This window comes from Ambystoma mexicanum, chromosome 1q (assembly GCF_040938575.1).
Source record: "Ambystoma mexicanum isolate Mex_15411 chromosome 1q, UKY_AmexF1_1, whole genome shotgun sequence".
NCBI lineage: Eukaryota > Metazoa > Chordata > Amphibia > Caudata > Ambystomatidae > Ambystoma > Ambystoma mexicanum.
This window is the reverse complement of record NC_090922.1, coordinates 594339887-594358678: the sequence shown is the minus strand read 5'-3', so window position 1 is coordinate 594358678 and position 18792 is coordinate 594339887. Positions and strand designations below refer to the sequence as shown.

Genomic DNA, 18792 nt, shown 5'->3' with positions numbered 1-18792 from the left:
AGGTTATTCTTAGTTTGTCACGTATTTTGAGATCATGCTGTGCGATGTCTGTTGTACTCCATGCTTTAGATAATTGAGACTAAAAACAGAGACCGTTTGCCAACTTCCTGAGTCGTCTTATTGCTTGGTGTGAGAGGTATTCTCCATCCCATTCATCGTATGATGTTACCTCAATTAAAACAACCATAAGGGTTAATTTCCAGTGCAGCCACTTACCCACAAGACACCTACAATTATCATCAAAAGCACATGCTGGTATTGGGATTTTGTTTTCTTGGTAATATTTCACTACATATTGCTGGGTTAAAAAGGTTAGCACCTTTTATGCTTGGCCCACGTATTTAATTAAACATTTTCTCTCAGGTTTTTTTCTGTTCATTACTTTTTTTGAAAGTCCAATGCTCTTTTGTCTGGTGCATTTTCTATTAAGGGGTAAGGTCAAGTCAACCAAATTTGTATCTTTCACTTTTAAGATATGTTCACTTGCTGTGCGTATATTCTTGTGTGCCAGATTTTTATTTTGGTTAAGGGGGCAGAAGTTCCCACACACAGTGAAAGCGCAGGAGCCGTACTCCACCCCATGTCAATACACCACATTTTACAGAACATGTTGCCGTAGGAATAGGAAAGATCTGTTTTACAAGAAGGTCTAAACGTATAACATCCAGGCAACCATCTACCAACCTGCTCAGTTGCCTTTGTAATTTAACAATTTTGGCCTGCTCACCTCCCTCCAATTAAGGTTCAGGGGGTACATTAAAGAGGCTAACTTCTCAGTTTGTAGTGAGCAGCACTTGATAAATGTATTTATGTGCTATTATTTTTGACAGTCAAAACAAATCCTTATTTCCAGCTTCTGAAATAAAAACATAATAATTTGACCAATATGCCCATACATACACACAATAAAAATTAAAACAATTGTGACACTTCTGCAAAAACAGCAGTTATTTTCAGTTTTCAGTTAGCAAAACACAATCGCCATATTTTGCCTTCCACAGAGCGTGTTTGTAAACCAAAGGTTCAAAAGACTTTTTGCAAACAGTAGTTCTATCAATTGCATCTGGGAAGAGATGTGTTCAAGTTCCTGAATTGCAGACTGCACTCACATCCGGCCTTCGCCACTTACCCAAAGTGAGAGCTCCCACAACTTTGATCACACTGCCAAAATTAGAAGTTTGAACATTCAGCTGTCTGCTACTTCAAAAAAAGGTCTCACTCCTGGTATTGCCACAAGGGTTGATATTAACAGCTCATATACTGGACCTCACAGTGTATTTGTCTACTCACTTGCGCATGACAACATGTTTTTAATGTAACTTCCCATGATACTTTGGCAGACTAAATACTCATTCTGTGATATCACTGATGTCGCTATTTAATGCACATTAGGGGCCCCAAACATATCTTGCCGCCCAGGGCCCTGCAAATCCTAGGGCCGGCCGCGAATTTGTAGTAAATGTAATCCCTTTTGTTGTATTGTTTTCTGAGTGGCAGTGGTCGCTTTTTCCAGCATGGACTTGTACACTGTTTCGGCACTGAATAATCCTCATCGCAATGTTTAAAGTGATACGTTGGGTGGTTTGCTGTGAAAGTCCTAAAGTGATCAGGTTTGTCCGTGTGAGCAGAGCTGGTTTCACCCTCAAGCGTTGGCCGATGGAGAACCTTCACGCAGGGGGAGGCTGAATTCAGAGCAGGGAACAGAAAAGGATGTCTCCTTTAACGAAAGGCATCTTGTGCTGTGGCTGAAAACTGCTTGTGTTTCTATTCCAGGTACTTCCAGGTTGCCCGATGCTATCGCGATGAGGGCTCAAAGCCCGACCGGCAGCCAGAATTTACCCAGGTAACCGCACTGCTTCTCTCTTGCCACAGTCATTTATTAGTTTGGGCTATTAGGTGGTGCTTAAGTGCCACCTACAAACAGAGTATTGCATTAAAGTAAAGATAGGGAGGTTTATTTTTATTCAGACGGTTGCCTTGAAAATCAAACCTTTCGCCTCATATACAAACGTATTACATCATCATAACATTTCTCTAATCAATAGGAAGAAATGGCATATGAGGAGGGACACAAAGCTTGTAGGTATTTGGTTATTTGCCCCCACCCATTGACTGCCCATGACCATGCTAATTCCTATAGCCATTCCCGCCCAGTTCTTGAACCTCCTTGCCCAAAACACCTCCTCATGGGAACTCTTTGAGCTCGCTTTTATCAAGCCTTCTCATGAAACTTTGCACTCAAATTTCAAGTACCTGCTAGTGTATTTTCAAAGCAGTGTGCCGAGTGTTAATTACTTAATTGGAGTTGTAAACACACAACTAGTGTAATCCAAATGTCTAAACCAGGCCTGGCTTCATCCACTCGATTTATAGTCCTGTTGTACACAAGCCAAAACTCTTGGCTTTGCCAATATTTGTTGTATATGCTTTAGCCAGGGAGGTGATGTAGTTTTTACTCTTTGCTTCCAGTTTTGTATGTGGCGTTAAATTGCTGGCAGAACTAGAGGCTGGGGTGTGGATAGTTGAATAAAATGACTCCTAGTCCTCCCTGCGGGTCCGAATCCGACCCGGGTCGGTTAATCCTGTTTAGGGGTCATTAACATCTACTGCAGGGTCGGATTGGCCCCTCAGCCTTTCGACCCGTGGCTGGGCCGAAATCGTCCCTGGGAAGTGGGGGCCGGTTTCTGGCCATTCCTGGGCTGGTTTGGAAGAAAAAAAATAATTGAAAAAAAAATCATTTTTTTTTCCCAAAAAGTTTTTCTTCCTTCTTAGGTCGATAAATGAGTATCAACACAGGTTGGGTGATATTGTATGCATATTTGTTCTATAAAAAAGAGCTCAAGCGTAAGTGCTATACAATAACATATTATCATTTGGCCTTGGTTGTCTGCTTGGACTCACAGTAATTTAGTGTACTTAGGAACAATGCTATGTGATGCCACTTCCTGTTTTGTCAAGTGGTGAAAGGTTGTGTTTCATCGCTTCCCAGGATGTCACTTTGGGGTGGGCTCAAATGACATCACTACCGGTGATTTCATCAGTGGTCAAGGGTCTTGAGGCGAGGGGTGGACCACTTTTTTTTGGGTGACCGGGCCTATTTCTTGTCCCAGTCCGATCTTGGCTGACTGTGCAATGGCCATAGATGAATTTGTCGGTCCATCCACTTTCTTCCAACTCCCTCTACTTCTTTTTCCTCCTTGCTGCTCCTCTTTCCTGTCCTGCTTTTTGAAGCTGGTTGTCTTGCCACAATCCTGCTATCTGCACTCATATTTATTTATTTTTTACATTTATAAAGCGCACAAGGCGGCCCTGGTGCATCGTGGCACTGTTTCATTAGTGCTTAGTTAGTTACAAGAGAGAAAACATGACAAGCAATGGGTGTTATACTGAACAGTGCGAAAGAAATAAGACAGTGAACATTACAACATTTACATGTTGTGCACATGTTGTGCAGCTTAATCCTCAAGGTTCCAGGGTTACAAGGGAACCAGCTGAAGCTCACAGTGATCTTATTTTTGCGGTGGGGACTAGTTGAAGAGCTTGGTTTTTAGTGATTTGCGGAAAGCCGCGTAGGAGGTCTCATTCCTGAGTGTTGTGGGCAGGGCATTCCAGTTTTTTGGAGCTAGAAATAGGAAGCTGGAGCCTCCAGCTTTGGCTCTTTTGAAGGTAGGGACATTGATCTGATTGGAGTGGTGGGATTGTTTAAGTCTATAAGAGGTGGCTCAGACTATTTTTTTCTGATGGGTATGGGGAGGGGGCCTTTGAGTGATAGGCACTTGTGTGTAATTGCTAGGGTTTTAAAGAGAATGCGCTCTTTGACTGGGAGCCAGTGAGCAGCATCCCTTCTAGCCTGTGAGATGTGCTCCCTTTTTGGAATGCTCAGCGCAGCTCTGAGGGCATTATTTTGCGTGACCTGTAATTTGTTGAGGTTTTTGGCCGACGTGCCCGCGAACAGGACATTGGAATAATCCAATTTGGCCCCAATGGTAGCTCTGGCTCTGGTGAGGCCGTTTTTGGTCGAAAGGTAAGGTTTGAGCGCATTGATAATTTTGCTAGTGAGTGCTGCTGAGGACGCAATGCCGCTAACTTGGCGCGTCATGGAGAGAGAGGAGTCAGTGTAGACCCCCAGGGTTTTGACTGCTGGTGAAACAGTGATTAGGGTGTTATCTATGTTGAAGGAGCTGTATTGAGAGTGGGGCTCTGGCCACACTCCTTCCTCCTTACCCAGTGACATGGGTGAGTACATGATCCAGTGCAGGTAGTATTCTCTGCATGCTGGGACTTCAATTGGTTTTACCATTTCAAATTCAGGTCCCAAAATGCAAAAGAAACGGCACCTACTCATACATTGCATGGTAAAGCATGCACGCTCTGCTATCACGGCATTAATTTCTTTCGTACTGCTTCCACTCTTGCTGCTGCTCTTCTTTCCCCTCCAACGCCTTCTATTCCCGCCATTCCTTGTCCTGCTTTGCTACTTCTCGGCGGCAGTAGCTTGTCTACTTCTGCGCCTCGCCTCTCTGCTCCATCGTCTGCAACTTCTTCTATACTCCTTCCTTGCTTACTGCCCCTCTTCTTCTGAACCCTACTCTACCTACTCGGCCTGTAATCCCCATTTCCATTGTGTTCCTCTTGTATAGCGCAGCGTTCAACAGAAGGCATCTTGACGCTCACAAAAACGATGAATAGGGGGCAACGAGAATGTAGTTCCACAGAGGACCGCCAAGTTCGAGCCCGGTTCCGCCCCCTCATAGCTCCTGTTCCAGGGAGCGTAGTGTACCTTTCTCTGGCAATAAAGCATTACAGCCGCATGGGTCGTGCTTTGCCCTGCCACTAAATCCCTAAGCAGAAAATACACGGTTAATTCCGTTGTTCTGCAATCTGATTTCTGCATTTATATCCAGCATCATTTAAAATGGATACTGCTCTCAAAATGCTGTGCCATTATGGAAAATGTTAATGACCAGGTGATTATTCCTAGCCAGGGCGGAGAGTTGTGATTCTATTAAGGAGACGGAGGCGGTTGTGCACTTCGGCTTTCATTTATTTTACACAGCAGTAAGAAACGAGTAACACTTTCACAAACATCCCCTCCACCAATCCGATCTTAGTTTCTCTAATCCGTTTTCCAAGTCCTGTTAAAATGGTCCTTTTATCAGTCTCTCCGCACTACACCCCGTCCTCTTTTTGTTATGATCGTCTAGGAACACCACCACCCTAGCATACTGAAAAGTATACAACCGTATTAGAGTACACATATAGTTTTCTATTAGTTCAATAAGCCCTTTTAAGTAGGCAGAACACAGAGAAATTACCTAATGTATGCATACAAATTGTAAATTGTCAGCCACTACCCAATCTGATACTATACTATAGTCCACTAGCTAGTGGTGAGCACATAGCATTGCCCTTTGTCTCTATATGTAATGTTAATAGTATTTTCTATAGCGTGAGGGACCCACAAGTATTACTATTGTGGAGAAAGGGGCAGCAGAAATGAAGACAGAACTAAGGGGCTGATTCATGGCAATGTGTGCAGAAATCCTGTAAGGGCTGTGCGCCGAGAAGGAAACTGTGCGAGCCTGCGCGCAGAATAAAAAATGCACGGCCCGTGTATTCATGGAATTTACTGCGCAAAGTTACCATATTCACAAGTCGCACCCGGGACCACCCCTAGCCCCCGACACGGCCCCACGCAAAGCATAAACAGCCAGAACAGCTACCTTTGCGTGCTCCCTAGAGCTCAAATACATGCACCCTGCGAACAGTGCGTGGGGTCCCCTGCAAGCAGGCCTGCATCTCGGGGACCCTTTGCAGGGTGCCCCATAACTGTTGCCGGCACATCAACAACATGCGTATGAAAATTCGTAACTTGGTTTAAACTTGGAAAATCTGTGTGCAAACCCCCTTAAACTGTTCCTGCACCTCGCTACACTGCGTACACGCAACCCTAAGTTCGATCAGAACCCCAATTGCGTACACACCCCCTGAATCTGACATGCAAACCTGCCACTGCGCTGAGAATCCTATGAACAAGTGTCCTTACGCCTACCTTAGGGTGGTGTAGTGATCGAGGGATTTGCATGGCAACTTCTATGCCGAGAGGCTGCGCGGGTGGATCCATGAATACGTGTCATTTGGCGTAGTTGTGGGCGTGCGAGGGACTGCCTGCGGGCTTTCCCTCGTTACGCCCCCTTTTTCGCATGTTCTTCCCCATTTTCTGGGTTCCATCCCATTCCCAGCCCTCTGCGCAAGCCACCCCCACCCTCTGCATGGTGTCTCGCGCAAGGCGGGCGACGGCTCGCAGAGATATGCCGAGCCTGAGCGAACTCCACGCATGTTCTGGAAAAGTCCTGCGCATTCGATTCAATGCATCGACGAAGGGATTTCGCATGCAGTTTGACTTGCAAGTTCCCTATTTCCCACGCAAATAATTCCACGAATCAGCCCTAAGTTATTACAGTACCCCAGATGCCAAACATAAGTCAGTGACCCTAAACCTCCGTCTTGGACCAAATACTTGAAAAATGCAAACCAGCTCATCATCACAGTGAATGTGGAGAATGGGGGGCAAGGGGCGAAGGGGAAATATATACAATACAGCCAGAGGCCCCTACATACATTTAAGCTGATGGCACAAAGACCTTGCGCTTCAGGGAACAATGGATATAGTATCACTAGAAAAGGTTACATTATAACTAAATCCACATTTGCAACAATAGAATGCACAGGTTCAAGCTAACATTCTAATCTTTGGCTTGGACCCAAACATGATGCAGGAAAGATATACCTGCAGGGGTGGGAAAAGCACCCCCAAGTTCACTTTGCAAGACTATCTGGTCTGTGAAGTGTTCCCCATAGAAGTCAATAGGCAGATCTGCGAGTATGGGGGAAAGTGAGGTATGTCGCAATTCTACCCCACAAGTGCACATTTGGTCGCAAACCAACCAATCCAGTGGATGGCAGAGGAGACTCTAAGGAACAGCTCCAGAAGCAGGTTTGAGAACCAACAGCCCCGACAGGAGGTGCTGCACAACAGGAATTGTCCCCAGTGGAAGTCAATGGGGGGGGGGGAATGCTGGTGGCCTGCCTGTGAAACGCTTTCACAATGGGAACCTGTATCAGGGGTGAGTATCTAGATTAACCCACCAATCCAGGGTCCAGAGATGGGTATTAATTGTGATGGTTCCCAAATAGTTGTTTCAGAAAGCCCCATACAAAAACAAACCCAGTCAAGTACAAGTCTAATTTTCAAGTACGGATGCTGGATCTGAATAGCCAGGCACTTGAGCCTTGGACCAATGACAACCCAGACAATGTAATAGAAGAACAATAGCCCCCACCCTCCTTGAGTGGCACCCTCAAGCCAGAAACAAAAGCAGTGGTGGGGGTGACTCCAGAAAGCCAGGCAAACACAGCAGCTCAACAAAAAAGGCAGTCAACTGCAAAAAAACTGTCCCATGAATAAGACCAAAGTGGAGGTGACCTAGTACAGTCCAGAAGTGTAATTGGGCGAGTCTTGGAGTCTCCGTACCTTTCCAGGCGACTGAAGCTTCCCATGCCAAGGTGGAGCGGCCCAGTTGGATAAATGAGAAGTCTGTGGTAAAAAGGCCCAGATAAAATCCCGGCAGAGGAGGCCCTGGAAGGATGTCCAGCAGCTGAAAATAGAAAGTGGAGATAAGCTCAGGGCAGAGGGTCCAACCACTATGTCTACATCTGTTTCTAAAAATCCAGCAACCAAACAAAAACGGTGTGAACCTTCCAGCAGGTAAGCTACCATACCTGCAAGAAAATAAAGTCAGAATGGAGTGTAGGTTCAGGGTCTCCCCCAGATATACCTACTTAGAGGCCCCAACCACTCTCTTGGGGGGGGGGGTAAAAAACAAAGTGTTAAGCGACCAGCTAATCACCCCAGGCCACCCCACAGAATGTGAAATGGCCAGCCCAGGGCTATGCACTGTCTAAACCAGTTCAAACTACTATAGAGGGTGCATGGCTGGGCAAATAAAGAGCCTGTGTGTGCACACCAGCCATTTTAGGCCTCTCTCATGGATTCCTTGAACAAAGAAGTCCCTAAAACAAAATGGGTGAGGACTTCAAGAAAAGCATTGATAGCACAAATGCTACAAAAAAGGTACATTGGGTTACCAATATGGGAAATCTGCTTGATTCCAGGGTGAGACCAAAACTAAATCATAGCTGCTACCTGCCTACTTCCTAAAACCAATTTAGGGAGTTATAATCACTGAAAGGCAGTGGTCTGCAAACTATGGCTCTTCATATGTTTTGGACTAGGGCCCTCATGACCCCTCACCATTGATTATGTTGGCTAGGGCTCATGCAAAATTTAGTCCATACGATCTAGGGAGTCAAAGTTTGCAGGACACTTGCTGAAAGGAAATGCAGATAGTACATTCGGGTTATGGGGGAGTTATCGGTGAAATTACTTGTTTCTTCCTGCTTTGTGAAATGCATAGAGGGAATGGCAGAAGGGACTGCGTGCCATGGTGTAGAGTCTCCGCCTTCTCTGGAAACCAGTGATGGGCACTGCTGCAAGCAAAGTGGCAGAACGGCAACCGTTTCTCAACCCTGTAGTGTGTGAAACAGAGGAGTGGGAAGTCGGTACTACTAGTGTCTGCTCTTAGACACATTTGTGCGCGTGTATCCTGCCTCCTATAACTGTCCATCCACCTAAGGGGTTCCCGGTACTTCCACCATACTGAAAGAAATCCTTGAACATACACTTTTAAATGACTCGGGGCACTTTTGGAGCAGCATTCTATCATTGTAGAAGTTTTACTAACCCCAAACTGAGACTGTATTTCCTGAAGCTCTAGCATATGCTGTCGCTGCAGGAGGTAGCAAGCAGCCCCTTTGTCCCGTGGCGAGCTTCATGCACAGCCATCTAAAGGCAGCCCTTGTTTCATTGCCCTTGTTTCATTGTCCCCACAATTGTATCTTTAAGGTGGATATTGAGATGTCATTTGTGGACCAGGCCGGGATCCAGCGGCTGATTGAGGGCCTACTGCAGTACTGTTGGCCGGAGGAGAAAGGACCACTGGCCACACCATTCCAGTCCATGACCTACGCTGAAGCGATGGCTAGCTATGGCACCGACAAGCCAGATACACGCTTCGGGATGAAGGTAAGCCCCCCGCCCCCAGGCCCTGGCTGGACATGAACGCCATCATTACTTTTCTTAAGATTTCTATGCGCACCATAACCAGGCTAAATACTCTGTGCATGCAATCGGTTAACATGAATGTATGGCCAAGTTTTAGTAGAAAGCAAGAGAAAGAAAATGTCTCGTTGTGTCATTGTTCCACGAGTGCCCTCTAGGAAGGTTTGTTGTATAGCATCTACTGCAAATTAAATTCTGTGTACGCAATACGGAAAATAACGAGGCTGAGGAAATTGCGATTTGCCCTGGGTCACAATGTGTTCTAGTGAGTAAGTTGGGTTTTGAACCTCGTTCTGTGGTCCGCAGCATAGAACTAAATACACTTTGTACGACCAGCCATCGCACAGTTTATAAGAGCGCAGTGCCACACGCTGCTGTCTTATCAAGCACAGCATATGACTTTTAAGCGAAAAATGCAGCTGTACAGGCTGCTGTTAAATGGTGCAGTGCTGCAAGGCCCCACAACTCGTGCACAAGGGTGTGGCACTGCGCTGATGGAGCTGTGTAGCTTGGCACAGCGTTGTGTCTAGAAGACATTATGCCAATGGCCGCTACTAAGTAGCCCTTTGCATACTACTGATTTCTCAAGTTTGCATTACCACAGGTTATGTAGGTTATGGCGCACGGCACAACTCTGCTCTAATGTTCTTCGTTTTTGAGAGTCGCAAGACGAGGGCCTTCTCCCATTATGATCACGCAACATAGACTTGACTCTGCAGCCATCTGATGCTTCTGCAGTAAGCGAGTATTGCTATGGTTACATCGAACTTTACATAAAACAATGCAAACATGATTTCTTAACTTGTGTTCACATTCATGGACGTGTAACAAATTTGGCAGGCCACTGATCTGACTAAATCCAAATACTTGTTGAGCTCTCATGCCCAAAATGACTGCTAAAAAGCCTGTTTTGGGTCTGGTGCTTCCCGTAGTGGCACACAAAAAGCACTACAAGGCCCCGATTCATGGAATTATTTGCGTGTGAAGCGGTTTGCGTACAATCTTGCTGTGTTTTTGCATTTAGCCTGCAGTCAAATCTTGCTGTGTTTTGCTAACTTGCTGTGCCCTTTGCTTGTATTACGTGCTTTTTCTGTAACCTGCTGGCCCAGTGACTGCATAGTTTTACCTGTTCTACCCTCACCCGCTGTCCCTCCTCCCCTCTGCTCCCTCCCCCACTCTATCTCACCCATGGAGCTTTCTGTTTCTCCTATCGTCTCTAACTGTTTATCCATCGACTATCCTTCCCTTCTCATTATGTCTGGTAGGAAGAAGTTTAAAAAGGATATCTTGGCCTCCAACCCTGGTCTCCCTATCGCTGACATCTATGCTAGCGCTTCCTCCAGACCGACCCTCACTGACATCCTCTTTCTCGTTCCTTCACCAGATCCATGGACCCTTCATATGATCTCTGTGCTCTGTCCTATCTCTTCCTCTCCCATTAATGGTGGCACCTGTTGGGAGGCACTCGTGGCCCCCTTTGACTCCTCTAAGGTCATCATTAATGTCTACCTAAATGGCACCGTCATGGTCCAAGGCCCTCGGCCAATATCCTCCTCTTTGATGGGCGTTTCCCTCGCTTCATCAATTTCCTTTCATCTCCTGCTGTCCCCTCCGCTCCCCCTCCCCCTTGGCTACCTTGCCCTCTCTCCCCTCCTCTTCTCACTGACAACCCCTCAAGCTTCAAACCTACACTGGAAGAGGATATTCTAACCTTGAATAAAAGGCGGGAGCAGGTGGTTAATAAAGAGGGGCAGTGTTGTGACAAGGATATTAGGTCTGAGCTAGCCCAACCCTGGGGAAAAACTGACAACAGGAGCATAAAACTTGAAAGACTGACTGGCAGAGAAGAGCATCTGATATTAAACAGACATAACATTTGACCTTATTGCAGTGTGTACCAAACCTAGAGCAAATATGTTCAGAAGACTTCACAATAATCGAGTTTGTGGACGAATCTCGGTTGGATGCAGTGTATTTGCATATTAAATCAGCTATTGTAAAACTCTGAGGCCAGTACAAGCTTGAGGCTCTTGGCTTTGTTGTCTCACCTGTCAAAGCTCTACATATAGATTTGCAGAAGAGGGAGTGGGAGTTAAGGGAGGGAGGTGTACCTCAGATGGCCCATTGCAATCTAAAAGCTTACAGGTCACTTAGTGTGAAGGGACCCAACGGTTAATGGTCTTTCCATCAAATCTTTCTCATTGAAAGATGTTTCATCGAATTGCCATACATAAAGTGCAAAGTGTTTATGCATCGAAACCCTTTCACCGAATAGGGTTTCGTTATATAAACACTTTACACTTTTTGCATGGAAAGTCAGTGAAACATGTATAACGTTATAACGTTACAGGGAGCTGTCCAGTGCTGAAATCTATTCAATACAGTTGCAATGTATTTCGGCACTGGACAGCTCCCTCTAACGTGTGCAGTGTTTATTTTTTTAATGGGGTTTGGGGGTCCCCCCACCCAAACCCCTTTTCCAAATTTAATCCTTTCCTCGACCCTTTGAATTTCCAACCCAAACTTCCATACAACTATTTTAAAGTTATGTTTGAGTTGGAAATTCAAAGGAAAAAAATTCAGTAAATATGCTTTTTTGATGGAAAAGCATGTCATGAATACATTTCAATGGAAAAACATTCTAACATCTTTATCTTGCACTTCATGCGACAGTCAGCTGGGGGATCAGGCGGGCGGTTTCTGACGTGGTCGATTACGCAACACTCCTGCGACCCTTCGATAAACTAAAAATTCCTTCTGGAAGTATAAGGCCAAGTTATCACCAAAATTACGATCGTGCTCTGGTTGAGATAAGGAGGGAGTTGAGCAGAGCCCTCACATGGGCTGTCAAAGGTATAGGGGACCAGGTCGATTCACTGGAAATGAAACTAAAGATCTTAAAGGAGTATAGGCCTGGGTCCGCTGGCACAGGGCTAAATTATTAAAACAGAATGCTGAGTATATTTTTAGAGCTGTCTGCGGGAAGAACACCCGAGAGCTCTGGAGTCTTGTTAAGAATGAGAACTCTCTTCAATCAGTGCTGCAGACTAACAGTGTCTCAGAGGCTGACTGGATGGCACATTGTAAGAGAATATATAAGGGAAGCAACGATCAAGTAGTGGTGGCCGACAATCCAGTAGCTGAGAGGTGGACTATGTCCTCCGACATTGAAGATATCAGGCTTCAAATTACCAGGGCCGGTTCTTCAAGGGCCACAGGCCCAGACGGACTGACATATGCCATCCTTAAAGATGACCCCAAAGCCTGGGCTCTTTATGAGCACTCTTTTTATACATGTAGAGGAAGGAATCTTGGAAGACGGCAACGCATCATTCCAATGTTCAAGAGGGGCAATCGGGACGATCCTAAAAACTATCGTCCTATTGCCCTTTGGATGTTATTGGGAAGATCTATGAATCATTGCTGCTCTCCCGCTTCACCGAGTGGACTCAATGGGAAAATCACTGCGACAGGTTTCAATCAGGTTTCGTCAGAGTCTTGGGGACCAGACTTAACATTGCTATGCTGTCAGTTGTAAAAGGGGCGTGCTTTGGAAGGCACGGGAAAGTATTACATTGCCTTTGTGGATCTAGTTGGAACTTTTGATAGCATTAATAGATCTAAGCTATGGGGAAAATTGACCAGCTGGAACTGCCCAATAGGCTTGAAGGAACAACTACAATGGCTACACACAGGCTTCTCAATAAAGGTTACATTGAACAAGGAGGGCCTGTTAACAGAGAAAATACACACTTTTAGAGGGATGAAGCAAGGTTGTCTCCTCGCCCCGACTCTATTTAATCTTTTCATTTCTGATATTGGGGACTGCCTATCAAAGACAAAAAGCTTTCCTCTGACTGTTGGAGGTGTAAAACTTGTTACTCTTATGTCCCGTTCCCATTCCTCCATACTGTATGAGCGTCCCTTCCAAGGGATGGGAGACGGAACCTTTTTCACCTGGAAAAAATCTTCTTCCCCTTTAAATTAAGAGGTGCGTGGGGGCGTGGCCCAGGGAGCTTGCGCTTCCCTGACTCCGCCCTCCCGTGCCACACTCCAGTCCCCTTTTCCGCGTCGACTGGAACAGGCCGAATTCACCAGCGATCCTGGGTTTGACTTCGGCCATGTAATTGCACGCGCGGATACTTCTTCTCATTGTCTTTTTTGTCATTCAGGTACTCGGTCCCCAGGCGTCCCGCTCCTCCCCGGCGCATGTCGACTTCTACAGGGTTCAGCAGGTGTCCATCCTGCAACGCGCTCTTCCCAACTTCAGACCCCCACGTCCTCTGCCTACGTTGCCTTGGCCCAGACCACGGTTGGCAATCATGTTTGGCGTGTGACTCGCTGTCCTCGAAGGCGCTGAAGAACAGACTAGCCAGGTGGAGGGAGCTCTTCCAGAAGTCGCCTCCAGAGGATCTCATGAACTTTGTGAAACATCGTCCCAGGTCCAAGGTAGGGCCGATATTTTCCAGCGCACCCCACAAGGGAGACTCCTTCCCAGGGACTCTCCCGCACAGGAGGGCCCGGCCAGGTCCTTCCACCGGCACGTGCACCGAGGCTGCTTCAGTTCGTGGCCTACGGGTCGAGGGCTCCTCGGATCCTCCCAGACGCAGTGTCGAGGGACCGGAAGGTTCTTGTACTGGGTCTACACCTGAGGGGCTATGCCCTTTTACCGGCGCAATGGCCAAGGGGTTACGCCCTAACACCGGCAAGACGTCCGAGGGGCTATGCCCTAATACCGGCAATACGTCTGAGGGGGCGCCTATATGCAGCTCTACCGAACCCCGGGTTGAGGGTGTTACACCTACCGGGCCGAGATCAGAGGAGCAGGGTAGGTCGCCTGATCCACATGAAAGAGTCTTAGATGAGGCCGGACCCAGCGGGCTGGACAACACGTCGCATTCACGTGGAAGGCAGCTTGACAAAATGGCCACCGCACCAGACAGGGGCACCCGTCTGACACCATTCCACGAATTCGGCAAAGAACGAGTTTCAAGGTGGGACTGGTCGCAACCAGGTACGTGGCCTACAGTCTACCCTTCATATGCGCAGGGCAGCTTTCCCATGCGTCCATACGGACCGGGTACGCAGCGGCTCCAGCAGTCCCACGCTACCCTGTCGGTACCCCACTGCCACCTCTTCGGCCAACGAGGAGGTGCTCTTCGATAAATTCCTCGGCCTCATGAGGTCTCCTCAGGTGGGGGTTATCATCAAGGACGCAGTCGGGGAAGTCATCCCTGCCATGCTAGCAGCACCACAGACGCCTCCATCGGGCTCCCTGACCCCGGTGCAGCCACCTCCTCCGGCTCCACAGCGTACTCTGCAACCACCACTGCCTCCTCAGCCCTCCGGATGCGGTCTCTGTACCCCAGCCTCTGGCGCCATCTACCCCTCCTCCACAAGATCCTCTGGATCCGCAGGACACGGACGAGGAGGAGGATCCAGACACGCCATCCTCAGCCAGGGCCTTCCATTAACGTCTTGCTGGCCTGGCGGAGTACCTAGGCCTCCCTCAGCCTGAGGTTGAACAGCCGGCATAGGGGGTTCTGGCTGAAGTCCTCACAAGACGCCCCTCTCCCAACATGGGGATTCCAGTGCAAACCGATGTAGTTTCCCTGGCCAAGAAGGGTTGGCTCAAGCCCCACTCGATACAGCCGGTCAACCGACGACTGGACGCCAAGTACAGGCAGATGGAGGGAGACACACTCCTGTTCTCGACCCATCCTCAGCCACACTCCACGGTGATTACTGCGGCATCACTTTACTCCAAGCCTCAATCGTCCTCAGCCGCCTCCTCTGCGGCGCTGCTAGGCAAGGAGGAGATGATCTTGGAGGCTTGCGGCAAGAAGATCTACTCCAACATCTCCCTGCGCCAGGCCAACACAGATGCCATGCTGGCTGCCGCCAACCAATGGTTATGGTGGGAAATTGCGGACTTCCTCCCAGAACTCCCCTCCCAATGCCAATCACGCTTCAAGGCGGGGCTAGCGGAGGCCAAGCTCATGGCGCACGACCTCATGGAATCCACTGTGGCACATATTGACACCTCGGGCCGAGCCATCTGCATTGCCACGGAAATGAGGGGCACAACCTGGCTCCGGGCGTCGAAATTCAACCCGGCTTTCCAGTCACGCATTCTAGATCTACCGTTCGAGGGGGGGGAGGACCTCTTACACTCCTCTATGGATGAAGAGCTGGACAAGAAGAACAGCTCACAAACGGCAAAATCTTTTTGCATTCTTACAAAGACCACACCCAAACCTTACACCCAATCTCAGCAGCGCTCAGAGAAGGGTTGTCCATATTGAGGGTTCCGCAGCTTCCAGGAACGCAGATCCAGGCAGCCGGACCGCTCGCCGTCTCAAAGCCGGCGCAAACAACAAAAAGGGGGGGGTGGTAATGGCTTTTTTCAGTCCCCCTGCTCAGCCTCGGCCTTCGAGGGAAAGAAGGCATGACACGCCCCTTCGGGTCCACGTGTCTTCAGTGGGGGGCAGGCTTGCTCTCCATGCAAATTTCTGGCGCCAGAATTTCACGCACACCTGGATTCTCTCCGTAGTATCCACGGGGTACGGCCTACCCATCCCAGCCTCTCCTCCCTCCTTCCCTTCACTCCCACAGGTTTGGACAGCAACTCTTTTGGCGGAGATCCGGTCGCTCGTAGAGAGCCAGGCAGTGGAGGAAGTTCCAGCCTCCCAGCGAGGCTTACTCCAGGATTTTTGCCATTCAGAAGAACCAGGCGGGCCTGAGAGTTGTGCTGGACCTTTCCACCCTCAACCTCTCCTTACCCCTGCAAAAGTTTAAGATGGTTACGCCAGCTTTTATAGTGGAGACATTGGACAAGGGAGACTGGATGTGCTCCCTAGACCTGAAGGACGCTTACCTACACGTCCCGATTTGGCAGCCCCATCGTTCTTTCCTATGGTTCAGGATCATGGGCTACCATTTCTAATACAAGGTCTTCCCGTTTGGCCTAAACTCGGCCCCCAGGGTCTTTACCAGATTCATGAACGCGGCAGCGGCCCTCCTCAGAGAGCAGGGTCTTCACAAATATCCATACCTCGACGACTGGCGCGTCAGGGCTACATCTCCAGAGGCGGTCCACAACTCCTCCCATGCCCTTATGAACACACTGCACGACCTGGGCTTCTCTCCCAACCTCAAGAAGTCACAGCTACTCCCTACGCAGACTCTTATGTTCCTGGGGCTCATTTGCTCCGAGAAGGTCGTCCCGACGGAAGACAAGATCTCAGCCATCAAGAGGTCCACCTTCCACTTCCTCTGCAGAGAGGTGACCTCGGCTTGGTGGTATCAACATCTCCTGCGTCGACTGGCGGCGGTGCTGCTAGCCGTCCCGCACACGAGACTAAGGATGAGAAGGATTCCGCTGAACTTCGCAGCCTCATGGAGTCAGGAGCGCAGCTCTCAATCCGAAATGATCAACGTTCCTCCATCTCACCACCCGGACCTAACTTGGTGATCCAGGGACAGCAACCTACGGACGGGCAAGCCCTTCCTGCCACCTTCTCCGCAGGCCACCATCACCACAGGCTCCTCTCTCGAGGGCTGGGGAGCCACCCTGGACAATCTCTCGGTCCACAGCACCTGGACTTGACAGGAGCAGGAATACCACATCAATTGGTTGGAGCTGAACGCCATCTGGGTAGCGCTCAGAGCATTCCTACCACTTCTCAAGGGCAAGGTTGTCCTCATCCAAACAGACAACTCGACCAGCATGTACTATGTCAACAAGCAGGGAGGCACCAGATCCCCTCCTCTGTGCAGACTGGTGATCAGCATGTGGGAATGGGCCTTGGAAAATTAAATTTTCCTCTCAGCAGTCCACCTCCCGGGGGAATCCAAACTGGAAGCAGACCGGCTCAGCAGGCTGGGAACAGACAATTACGAGTGGCAGCTAAACAACCTCGTTATTCAGGAGATTTTCAACAAGTGGGGTCATCCCCAAGTGGATCTCTTTGCCACCTGGCACAACAAGAAGTGCCCCCAGTTTGCATCCTGGCAGGGACAGGTCCCCGGCTCTCTGGGCAACGCATTTCACCTCCAGTGGACCGGCATGAAGGCCTAGGCCTTTCTGCCCACCTCCCTGATCCACAGGGTAATTTGCAAGATCAAGGAGTCGCATTCTGGTGGCCGGCCAGACCATGGTTTCAAAGCTCCTCACCCTCTCGGAAGTGCCTCCAATACACCTCCCGACAGGCCCAGTACACCTTCTGCCACAGCAGGGGGTCAGGATCATCCACCCCGCGCTAGGGAAACTAGCCCTTCACAGCGTGGTACCTGAGCAGGTAGTGCTTCGGCACCTTAGCCTCTCGCAGGCCAATCTGGAAATCACACAGGGTGCTAGGAGCAAAGCCACCAGGGCCCAGTACAAGAGCAAATAGACCAGATTCTGCCACTGGGCAGACTCCAAGGGAATTGACCCCTTGGCCTGCAATTTGGACGACATGCTCTCCTTTTCGGCACAGCTTGCTCATTCGGGCGTACAGGTCGACACCTTCCGTACATACCTCGCAGCCATTGGGGCTTACAGGAACTCGGAGGAAGGCATCTTCTCCTCCTCGAACCCTATCATCAAGAAACATCTGGCTGGTCTCGCCAGGCTCTACCCGCCTGTCAAGAGACCGCACCCGGTGTGTGACCTTAATATAGGCCATTCGAGCCAATGGCGTCTGTGGACATTAGGCTGGTCACCATCAAGACGGCCTTACTAATCGGTCTTACCTTGGCTCGCAGAGTCGGCGAGATTCAGGCGCTGGTCGCCTCTGAACCATATACCACCTTTCACAGGGACAAGGTAGTCATGCGGACGCACCCGGCATTTCTGCCCAAGGTTCCATCGGCATTTCCCTTGAACGAGGAAATAGTCCTTCCTACGTTCTTTCCCGATCCCAAGGACAAAGCACAGAGTGCTGCACTGCCTGGATGTCAGGCGTGCCCTAAAATTCTACTTGGACAGGACCAAGGGCTTCCGCAAGTCGAACGCCCCGTTTGTCACTTTCGGCGGCTCGAGGCCAGGCTATCTGGCCTCTAAGGCTTCCATATCCCGCTGGATGGTCTCTGCCATCAAAGAAGCGTATGAGGGTCAGCACAAGCTGCTCCCAGCCAACATGCATGCCCACGCAGTCCGGGCCAAGGCAACGGCCATCGCATTCCAGCGCCATGTCCCTTGGCAGGTCATAAGCAGGGTGGCCACTTGGGCCTCTCCCTCGGCTTTCTGCAATTATTACTGTTTGGATGCCGGCTCTAGGTCTGATGCGGCTTTCGGACAGGTGGTTCTCAGGAACCTATTTGCTTAAGGAGGGTCTCCTCTCCACCCTGGGGCTACAAGGAAAGGGGATGGGATGTAAGAGTAATTATAAGTTGCTCACCGTAGTGCCTTACGTACTCTTAGTCCATAGTCCCCTTTCCTCCATACGTCCCTCCAACCTCCCCTGTAATAATACTGTGTGTCATTAGGGAATGTTAAATCTATTGTCGACGCGTCAATGGGGAAAGAGGTGTGGCGCCAGAGGGCAGAGTGAGGGCAGCGCATGCTCCCAGGGCCGCTCCCCTGCACGCCTATAAATTTAAAGGGGAAGATTTTTTCTGGTGAAAAA

At 49.1% G+C, this 18792-nt stretch overlaps 1 protein-coding gene across 3 annotated transcripts in view; it reads left to right on the top strand.

Annotated features, from left to right (window-relative positions):
• Positions 1 to 18792, top strand: part of DARS2 (aspartyl-tRNA synthetase 2, mitochondrial) — a 530183-nt gene that overhangs the window by 239524 nt on the left and 271867 nt on the right. For all 3 annotated transcript variants that reach the window (XM_069641110.1, XM_069641109.1, XM_069641111.1), the window contains 2 exons: positions 1774 to 1843; positions 8966 to 9145. In XM_069641110.1, the coding sequence (XP_069497211.1) occupies positions 1774 to 1843; positions 8966 to 9145 (250 nt within the window). The remainder of the gene's footprint in view (positions 1 to 1773; positions 1844 to 8965; positions 9146 to 18792) is intronic.